Source organism: Colobus angolensis, unplaced genomic scaffold, assembly GCF_000951035.1.
Source record: "Colobus angolensis palliatus isolate OR3802 unplaced genomic scaffold, Cang.pa_1.0 Scaffold470, whole genome shotgun sequence".
NCBI lineage: Eukaryota > Metazoa > Chordata > Mammalia > Primates > Cercopithecidae > Colobus > Colobus angolensis.
The window spans coordinates 1,649,440-1,660,359 of NW_012118155.1; the positions used below are offsets into that span (position 1 = coordinate 1,649,440).

Consider the following 10,920-nt stretch of genomic DNA (forward strand, 5'->3'; position numbering starts at 1 on the left):
ACCGCTTCTGAGCTGCGCGTGGGCCGGCCGGGCGGGCCCGGGGGGACTGACTGGTGAGTATGAGGGAGGAGCGGGTGGGCCGGGCGCTGGACTGCTCCAGGGGACGCGGGCGTGCGGGCGCATCTTCCAACGGGAGAGGCTGGAGCTCCCTTTACACGGAAACTCTGCCTTCGTTATATGGCGGGATGGCGTTCCCCTCCCCCATCCCGGTGGCAGTTCCACCCCATGCGCAGGACAGCTTGGCTGGGCTCGCTTCGGCCCCCTACTGCCGTTGTCTTTAGGGAACCTTTGGGGTCGGGGCTTGGGAGTCTCCTCGGCGCCGACTTCTGGGCCCGGGCGAGGCTGGTGCGTGGCGCCGGGGTGGAGGCAGGCTAAGTCCCGGGGATTCCTGCCGCGCGCCTCCGACTGGCATTTGTCTGGCTGCGTCCGAGCTCGGTACGCCCCTCGGTCCTCGGTGGCGCTGCGGCCCTGCCCGGCGGCTTCGTGACCTCCGGCAGCGAATCCCCGGGCTCGCGCAAAGAGTTGTAGCCGCGGAGAGCAGGCGTCTGATGCTGGCGCCCAAAGCCTCCAGCCGAGAGTCGCTCCACTCGTTACAGTGCTTAGAAACCCTTTTTTGGTTTTAAGTACTGCCTAGGGAAACGAGTCATTTGAAGCAGTTTATACTTTTTTTTTTTCCCAAAGAGAAAGATTTATGCCGGACTGAAAAATAGCGAACCAAGTATGTAGTGACCGTGTGGTATTGCAGTAAAGACTGCCTCCACGTTGGACATGTAGTGGATTCTAGTTCAGGCTTTCCTGCAACATGTTTTGTTTCCATTCTTTACAATTTAAAGCGTATACTTATTCTAATGAGAACGAAAAAGAAAGTTTAACTCTTCTTAAACTCGTTAAAAATGGAGTTATTTACTGTAAAGACGTCTTATACCAATTAGGAAGAAAGACTACACATTGCATGAAAAGCCTTTTAAAATGTTTATCTATTTGATAATTGCTGACTACCTGTTGTATGTATTGTATTTTATGCATAGACATTCTTGTTGGTTGAAAAAAATGACAGGTGGAAAGATGTTGGTTTCTAGGTGATATAAAGTTTTTAAAACATTTTTCTGATTTTCCTGCAGTGACACGTGTTACATATGTCGTTTGTATTTCGGGAGTGGGGGGGAACTGTGTGATAAGTTGCTTGTGATTCAGAATCTTCCTGTTAAGACTAGTGAGCAAATGTTTCTGACGTCCTTGAGTAAAAAGCTAAGTTTTTCCAAGGCTGTTATGCACACAAAAGGCACATAAAAATGTTTGCTAAAATGAAGGATCATTAGCTTTTTTGGTCTTGAATAGGCATCTCACCATCGTGCTGAAAGGAAGTCCGATGGACATTTGGATATTGTTCGGCCCTAAGTAGGAGTCAAACCCTTCCTGATCCATGTGCCTACTCCTCTCACCTAACAACCTGAATCCAGGCCAGCTTGCAACGTTAATTTTAATACCACGCTTGGTTTTCTTTTCTTATTTTATTCTTCAAGTTCTAAAGAACTTGAGATACATTCTGAAATAACAAGAGACTACTTAACATGTTCGTCTGACAGTTTTCAGTGTTCTCCCTGATACTTTTAGAGTATTTAGAACGTGAAGTGTGAAGCTTTGGGCTATATGAATCCTGGAAGTGTACAAAAGAGGTATTAATAAGTCTTGAAATTTTAGTTTATTACATAAAGATAGTAATAGCTCTTTTTTTAATTTTTGAGTGCAGTGAATTGAGATGGTTACTCAAGGAACAATTGTTTACATTGTTAGGTGAGGCATTTTGGTTTTTGTTTGTTTGGTTTTTGTGGTTTTTTTTTTTTTTTTTGAGAAGGAGTTTCGCTCCTGTTGCCCAGGCTGGAGGACAATGATGTGATCTAGGCTCACCACAACCTCCGCCTTCCGGGTTCAAGTGATTCTCATGCCTCGGTCTCCCAAGTAGCTGGGATTACAGGCATGTGCCACCATGCCTGGCTAATTTTGTATTTTCAGTCGAGAGGGTGTTTCTCCATGTTGGTCAGGCTAGTCTTGAACTCCTGACCTCAGGTGATCTGCCTGCCTCGGCCTCCCAAAGTGCTGGGATTACAGGTGTGAGCCACCGTGCCCGGCGAGGTGAGGCATTTTAAATATTGGTATCATTTCTGTACGTTTCATGGTTATCGGTTTCTTTAGGCTATTCCCTTTCCCTTCTTCCACCTAGTAGTTAAGAACTGGAAGCAAGATGTACATGCATTTCATCTCCGGTTCTCCCACTTATTAGTTGACTTAACTTTCACTAAGGCTGTTTCCATATCAGTAAAAATGTAAATGGGTTTGTTAGTAACACCTGCATGTACCTCACAGGACCATTTTGAAGATGAAGTAGAATAAGGGTTAGGAAAATGCTTCATAAACTGAAAAAGCACTATCTCATTCCCTGCTGTATTGTATCAGTTTAGTGCTGCTATACCCAGAACTTAGCAAAGCAGCAAAAATAGTATGTGCACCTCAACTAGAACACTTGTCATGTGTATCACCTTGATGTTAAGAGCATTATAGGCGGCGCGGTGGCTCATTCCTGTAATCCCAGCACTTTGGGAGGCTGAGGTGGGCAGATCACTTGAGGTCAGGAGTTCAAGACCAGCCTGGCTAACATGGTGAACCCCTGTCTCCACTAAAAATACAAAAATTAGCTGGGTGTGCTGGCGGGCACCTGTAATCCCAGCCACTCAGGAGGCTGAAGCAGGAGAATCGCTTGAGCTGGGGAGGCAGAGGTTGCAGTGAGCCAAGATCTCATCACTGCACTCCAGCCTGGGTGACAGAGCAAGACTCTGTTTCAAATAAATAAATAGATTGATAAATAAAATTGAGTAAACCTTTATTCAAATCCCAACCCCAGCATTTACTGAGTATCTAGCTTTGACTTTGCTGTGCCTCAGTTTCCTCATCAATAGCAGGAAGTAAATGATTTTGAGAGGGTGATGTGAAATGTGCATCTCATACGATTATATAGGATTAAATGAGATAAAGTATGTTCACAGCCTGGTACATAATTGGTGGTCAGTCAATTATTATCACTTTTACTTTAATTTCTTTTTTTGTTTTGTTTTGGTTTTTTGTTTCTGAGAGGGAGTCTTGCTCTGTTACCCAGGCTGGAGTGCAGTGGTGTGATGTCAGCTCACTGCAGCCCTCCACCTTCCAGGTTCAAGCGATTCTCCTGCCTTAGCCTCTTGAGTAACTAGGATTGCAGGTGTGCACCATCACACCCCGCTGATTTTTGTATTTTTAGCAGAGACAGGATTTCACCATGTTGGCCAGGTTGGTCTCGATCTCTTGACCTGGGGTGATCCACGCACCTTGGCCTCCCAAAGTGCTGGAATTATATGCGTGAGCCACTGTGCCTAGCCACTTTTATTTCTTAAATAAATAATCTATAAGGACTGTAACAGTTTAAAGTTTATAATTTGGGCCAGGCAAGGTGACTCACACCTGTAATCCCAGCACTTTGGGAGGCCAAGGTGGGCGGATCACCTGAGGTCAGGAGTTTGAGACCAGCCTGGCCAACATGGTGAAACCCTGTCTGCTAAAAATACGAAAATTAGCCCCATGTGGTGCCACGTGCCTGTAATCCCAGCTACTTGGGAGACTGAGGCAGGAGAATGACTTGAACCCAGGAGGCTGAGGTTGCAGTGAGCTGAGCTTGAACCATTGCACTCCAGCCTGGGTGACAAGAGCAAAACTCCATCTCAAAAACAAAAAAAAGTTTATAATTTGATTTGCTTTCATTATGCTTGCTTTCCTTATGGATGAATAAATTAATTCAGATTCATATTTTTGGGTATCAAAAGATTTAACTATAGGTCAGTCGTGAGACTGTCTCAAAAAAAACTGTAGAATGTGAATCATTTCAAAGAAATGTGGAAATTTACATATAATCACATTTATCAATATATAGTTTTTAGTATGTAGTACATTATTTTCAAAATAATATATCTTAATTAGTTCTGTATAACTTTCCAGTTGATTAAAGATCTGGTGCCATTGTGTATTCAGTACCAGAAATGACCTATATGTTTTGCTTACTAACTTCTTTCATGTTTTACTTACAGGCATTTTTTACCATCTACAGAAACTTAGTAATTCATTTTTCCTCACTCCAGTAGTAAGAATTATACCAAGTAAGTAGACTGTATTGAAACTAATTAATTTTATAAGTTAATGAGAATTTAATTGGACAATGGTTGCTGCACCTGTTGTGTTCTCAGTGGAACGTTGAATGTGACCTCATAAATAGGAAAATGATTTTTTTCTTGAAAATTATTTATATTCTGATGTATATGATGAGTACTTTTTTCTGGAAACCAGGAGGCCGGTACATATTTGTGATGATATTTTTTTTTTAAAGGAAATGTCTCCACTTTTAGCTTGAAAACTACATGAAGATATTTCCAATGGTAGGAATTGTGCCTATAAAACTCCTAATGTGGTGTCATAGGCACAATGTTTCTTTTTTTATATATACACAAAATGACTTAAGCATTTGATTTATTGTAATTATTCCAGTTCTCACAATTTATATCAACATTTGAAAAAGAATTTTTTTAACCTCCGTAAGAAAGAAAACAGAAATCAGTTTCTGCCTTGAAACCTGATTGGAAAGCAATCTGAAATACAAACAGAGGCATCGTTTAACATTTTTGTTATACCATAGATTTTCAAGTGGCTCACATATTTGTTATTGCCAGTAAATTCTTCAGTTAGAATTTTTATAATGGCATTAACAGTTGTTATTTGTGACATATTTGTTAATTTTTTTTTCATTTTTTAGATTGAAAAGATATGAATGAGTATCCTAAAAAAAGAAAAAGGAAGACTCTACACCCTTCTCGTTATTCAGGTCAGCATGTAATTAATTTATTTTGAAGTTGGGTATGGATTAATTCCCACAAAATTATATTCTCATCCGTTTTCTCCTGAGTGATCAGATAAGACTTAAGTATCTGGGTCAATTTTTAGGTAAAAGAACGGTTTAAATACATTCTCTGAATATATATTCCTTATTGTCTGCCATGTGCTAGGCACACATAAGAACTTTACAGACATTATTTTATTCCTCACAACTCTATGGGTTATAAATATTTAAAATTAGATAGCCAAGGTTATTTACTTATATAGCATAATTGGGATTTGCATGTCTGATTCCTAAGCTGTGCTTAAGACACAGTAATGACAACCTTAGTAGAAAATATTTTACATTATTGGGGAAAAAAGACTTTATCCTCTCTATTACTTTTGGAAATGTAAACTTTCATTCATTCTGAATGTGTAATTTTTTTTATTTAATTTTTTTAGACATTGTCTCACTCTATAGCCCAGGCTGGAGTGCAGTGGCATGATGTCAGCTCATTGCAACCTCTGCCTCCTGGGTTCAAGTGATTCTCCTGCCTCAGCCTCCCAAGTAGCTGGGATTACAGGCGTGTACCACCACACCCAGCTAATTTTTTGTATTTTTAAAGTAGAGATGGGGTTTCACCATGCTGGCCAGGCTAAATGACTGTGTAATTTTAGATCCTTTGATTGAGGTTGGCTCTGCTGTGTTGGCAGTATAAGAAAAGGGGTCTTTGTGGCCGTCTCTCATACACCTTGCATACATTTACTTGGGACCATCTCAGTCTTACCTATTAGTCTACCCAGCCTACACATTCTTCATTTCTGAAGAAATTAATCCTAGTATACTGCTTACTGGCCCTTCCTATACAAGACTTGAAATGACTATATTCAGAAGCCCTAAGTGGTCTTCAGCATTTCCCCTATGTAATAACCTTTCTCTGCATGACATGGCACACCTTCCTGGTGTTTATTTCACTGTTTTGTGCAGTTAATACAGTGTTTATCACATATTTTTATTTTGTGTGATTCTGAGTATAAAACAAATGTATCCTTGTGTATTTCAAAGTTGTTACGTTTTAAAGTATGTAATTTGTGGTTCTTTCAAAGTCCAATGTCAGTATCAGATCTGAAATATAAAAGCTTTAAAAGTTGAAAATACATAGTATTTTCATTACAGATACTATAACATTAAGAACATCTGTGTATGTTAGATAACGGGAAGTTTCTCATTAAATGTGTATGTTTACTGTGCTTGAAATATTTTTCATTTTGTTTTATGTTCAGATTCCTCTGGAATAAGCAGAATTGCAGATGGATTCAATGGAATTTTCTCTGATCATTGTTACAGTGTCTGTTCTATGAGACAGCCAGATTTAAAATATTTTGACAACAAAGGTATATCTAATATTTTTGAAAATATGTTTCTTTAAACTGCTTTTACATTTTATATTCCTTACTTGAAAATGTGGATAAAATATGGATTGATGATTTCAAAACAGACAAGTCTTTGCAATTTGTTACAATGTAAGAAAGCAAAGTTGTATTTTTTTAAGAAAGCAAGTAATTTTAATTCTTCCTCTTTTTTTTTTTTTTTTTTTTTTGAGATGGAGTCTCACTTTGTCGCCCAGGCTGGAGTGCAGCAGCGTGATCTTGGCTCACTGCAACCTCTGCCTCCCGGGTTCAAGCGATTCTCCTGCCTCAGCCTCCTGAGTAGCTGGGGTTACAGGAGTGCGCCACCACACTCAGCTAATTTTTGTATTTTTAGTAGAGACGATTTCACCATGTTGGTCAGGCTGGTCTCAAATTCCTGACCTCATGAACTGCCAGCCTTGGACTCCCAAAGTGCTGGGATTACAGGCGTGAGCCACCGTGCCCGGCTATAATTTTAACTTTTAACATTATTTCTGATATATAAATAAAAAAGGGTACTCTCGTAAGTCCATTTTTTTGAAGGGAGTGGGGTTGCGGGGAGACAGTCTTCATTCTGTCACCCATGCAGACGTGTCTCACTCTATGGATTATGGCTCACTGCATTCTTGACCTCTTGAACTAAAGCATTCCTCCCACTCAGCCTTTTGAGTAGCTGGGACTACAGGCATGCCCAATGATGCCTGGCTAATCTTTAAAATTTTTTTGTAAAGACGGGGTCTTGCTGTGTTGCTCAGGCTGGTCTTGAACTCCTGGCCTCAAGCAATCCTCCCATGTCGGCCTCACAGAGTGCTGAGCCACGTCTCTCAGTCCTAAATCCACTTTAGTTGGTTAGGAATTGGTGGCAAAGCAGGAGTGACTCAGAGTTGGGAGTATTTATCTTGAAAGGTTAAGAATAGTGTTAGACACAGTTCTACTCAGCTGTACCACATAGTGTGGAAGAAAAGAACAGAGGGTAATTTGGTATTTTTCAATCTTGGATCTTCTGTTGCTCTGTTCTAGAGCATTGGTGAACGATAACAATTTACAACTTGCACTTGAACTTCTTCTGCAACCAGATTGTCCCAGTTCCCTTGAGTTCCGTTACAGGCACAGAAATATAAATTACAAAAATCATGTAGAGTTGGAGACATCAGTATGAATTCATGTTTAGCTTACTATAGATTCAGATGGCTACATACAGAATGCTTGTAGATATGTGTGTGTGTATATATACGTATGGTACTGTACACACACACACTTTTTGCTCTGTTAGCTGAGAGGGTCTAAAAGAAAGGACATCCAGAAGCAGTGAGCATGAGCACATTGAGTGGCCAGGTCTTGGTTTCTAATGCCATTCTTTAGTGAAAAGAACTAGGCCTCCTTGGAAAAATGGCTGATTCTAGGTCTGGGGCAGAAAATACACAAGATGAACCTGGAGCATTTTGTAGTGCTGGAAAATAGGAAAAGTACTTAAAAAAACCCAAACACACGCACTCGACAGGGGCATGCTAAAGGAGCACAAGTCAACTTAAAGAGCTCCCAGTAGCCAAAACTGAAAACTATTTGAGGACAAAAAATTATAACCCAGAGTATAAAATATCCATGAATTCATGCTGTTATAAATTATGAAATAGAGGAGAAGAGGCAAATCTGTGCAGAAGAATTTCAAATTATTAGACTTCATCTTAACCAAAAGGCCAAGAAACAATAAACTCCAGATTATTTATGTAGCTACTCCTCCCTCTGGGAGATGGAATATAAGTCTGTACTCCTTAATATGGACTGCACATAGTGACTTCTTACAAAGGGTAGAGTATGGAAAATAAAAGCACAACTTTAGGCCAGGCACGGTGTCTCACGCCTGTAATCCCAGCACTTTGGGAGGCTGAGGTGGGCAGATCACCTGAGGTCAGGAGTTCGAGACCAGCCTCAACATGGAGAAACCCCGTCTCTACTAAAAATACAAAATTAGCCAGGCGTGGTGGTGCATGCATGTAATCTCAGCTGCTTGGGAGGCTGAGGCAGGAGAATTGCTTGAACCTGGGAGGCGGAGGTTGCGGTGACCTGAGATCACGCCATTGCACTCCAGCCTGGGCAACAAGAGCAAAACTCTGTCTCAAAAAAAAAAAAAGAAAAAGGACAACTTTACAGTGTTGAAACCTGATAAATACTTAGGCAGGTGATCAAGATCAACATCAGCAACCATAAATCATATTGATAGTATGTACCCTTAATAAGAAGTGATGAAAATGGCAATTTACCTCTGGTCTATCTCCCAGTAACCCGTAATTCCAGCCTAATCATTTAAAAAAAAGAAAGCGACAAATTCCGTTAGCAAGGCATCCTACAGAATACCTGATTAGTACTCCTCAAGGAGTGAGAAACTGCCACAGCCAACAATAGCCTAGAGAGACATGGCACCTTAATGGAATGTGGTATCCTGGAACAGAAAGGGGATATTAGGTTAAAAACTAAGGACATCTAGATGACTTTATTAATAAGATATCAGTATTGGTCATTAATTTTAACAAATGTGCCATACTAATGTTAGATGTTAGTAGTGGGGAAACTGGGATACATGGGACCTCTCCATACTATCCTCTCAGATTTTTCTGTAATTCTAAAACTATTCTAAAAAATAAAGTCTATTTTAAGAAAACATGATGGATGGGCTGGGTGTGGTGGCTCATGCCTATAATCCCAGGTCTTTGGGAGGCCAAGGTGAGAGGATCACTTGAGGCCAGGAGTTCAAGACCAGGCTGGACAACATAGCAAGACTCCATCTCAAAAAACAAGAATTACCCAGGCTTGGTGGTGCATGCCCATAGTCCTAGCTACTCAGGAGGCTGAGGCTGAAGGATCACTTGAGCCCAGGAGTTTGAGGCTTCAGTGAGTGAGCCACAATCATGCCACTGTACTCCAGCCTTGGCAGACAGAACAAAACTTGCTCCCTCGCAAAATGTTGAAGCCCAGTTTTCACTATTAACCTGTATTTCAGTTTCCCCGTGCTACCTTTGAAACACTGGGGCTGACCTGTGGATATAAAGACTTATTCAAACTCAGTAATTTAAACTTAAAATCCTAAGAAACTTCAAAAAGTGTAATCTAGTTCAAATGGGGCATCATTTCTAAAGCATTTGCTTGTTTGAGCAGATTTTCTGTGTCTGAGGTATATAGATAATTTTCTTTTTGTGACTAAATCCAAGTCTTAGTTCCTATTGGAATTCAAAATTGTATTTAAAAATTGATGCTTCGTTCTATAATGAATGCTCTGATTATATAAATAATAAGTATTCTTCCAAATTCCTTTTTACAGATGATGATTCTGATACCGAGACATCAAATGACTTGCCAAAATTTGCAGATGGAATCAAGGCCAGAAACAGAAATCAGAACTACCTGGTTCCCAGTCCTGTACTTAGAATTCTAGACCACACTGCCTTTTCTACAGGTTGGGGGAACTAATTAATAGCATTGATACATTTTGTATTAGTGAATTTAAAAAAAAGTGCATGCAATAAATTTCTTTTTGCCCAGTTGTAGTTCACAGATCTTACTTAGTTATAGTCATATAATAGGTTTGTTTTATTCTTCAGAAAAATCTGCTGATATTGAAATTTGTGATGAAGAGTGTGACTCACCTGAATCAGTCAACCAGCAGACCCAAGAGGAGAGTCCTATAGAAGTTCACACTGCTGAAGATGTTCCAATTGCTGTAGAAGTGCATGCGATTTCTGAGGATTATGATATAGAGACAGAAAACAATTCCTCTGAGAGTCTCCAAGACCAAACTGATGAAGAACCACCAGCTAAACTTTGTAAAATTCTTGACAAGAGCCAAGCTTTGAATGTGACTGCCCAGCAGAAATGGCCTTTACTGAGAGCTAATAGCAGTGGCCTCTATAAATGTGAACTTTGTGAGTTTAACAGCAAATATTTTTCTGACTTAAAGCAGCATATGATCCTGAAGCATAAACGTACTGATTCAAATGTGTGTCGAGTATGCAAGGAAAGTTTCTCTACTAATATGCTTCTGATAGAACATGCCAAACTACATGAAGAGGATCCCTACATTTGTAAATACTGTGATTATAAGACAGTAATTTTTGAGAACCTCAGCCAGCACATTGCAGACACCCATTTTAGTGATCACCTCTATTGGTGTGAACAGTGTGATGTACAGTTCTCCTCAAGCAGTGAACTCTACCTACATTTCCAGGAGCACAGCTGTGATGAACAGTACTTGTGTCAGTTCTGTGAACATGAAACTAATGATCCAGAAGACTTGCACAGCCATGTGGTAAATGAGCATGCATGTAAATTAATAAAGTGATAACAATGGAGAACATGGACAGTATAGCCTCTTAAGCAAAATTACCTTTGACAAATGTAAAAACTTCTTTGTATGGCAAGTATGTGGTTTTCGGAGTAGATGTCATACAAATGTTAACAGGCATGTTGCTATTGAACATACTAAAATTTTTCCTCATGTTTGTGATGACTGCGGGAAAGGCTTTTCAAGTACGCTAGAATATTGCAAGCATTTAAATTCACATTTATCTGAAGGGATTTATTTATGTCAATATTGTGAATATTCAACAGGACAAATTGAAGATCTTA

The 10,920-nt window shown here is 40.0% G+C and overlaps 1 protein-coding gene across 3 annotated transcripts in view; it reads left to right on the forward strand.

Annotated features, from left to right (window-relative positions):
• Positions 1 to 13: 13 nt before the first annotated feature.
• The window catches only part of ZNF639 (zinc finger protein 639), an 11,668-nt gene continuing 761 nt past the window's right edge, over positions 14 to 10,920 (forward strand). Inside the window, exons 1-7 of one of the 3 annotated variants that reach the window (XM_011958663.1) lie at positions 17 to 53; positions 1,751 to 1,794; positions 4,110 to 4,178; positions 4,829 to 4,897; positions 6,175 to 6,285; positions 9,617 to 9,751; positions 9,897 to 10,562. In XM_011958663.1, coding sequence (XP_011814053.1) covers positions 4,840 to 4,897; positions 6,175 to 6,285; positions 9,617 to 9,751; positions 9,897 to 10,562 — 970 coding nt within the window. In that variant the 5' untranslated portion in view covers positions 17 to 53; positions 1,751 to 1,794; positions 4,110 to 4,178; positions 4,829 to 4,839. Of the gene's footprint in view, positions 54 to 515; positions 596 to 1,750; positions 1,795 to 1,855; positions 2,134 to 4,109; positions 4,179 to 4,828; positions 4,898 to 6,174; positions 6,286 to 9,616; positions 9,752 to 9,896; positions 10,563 to 10,920 lie in introns of those variants that run through there. The other 2 variants (XM_011958661.1, XM_011958662.1) reach the window with 2 other exon arrangements.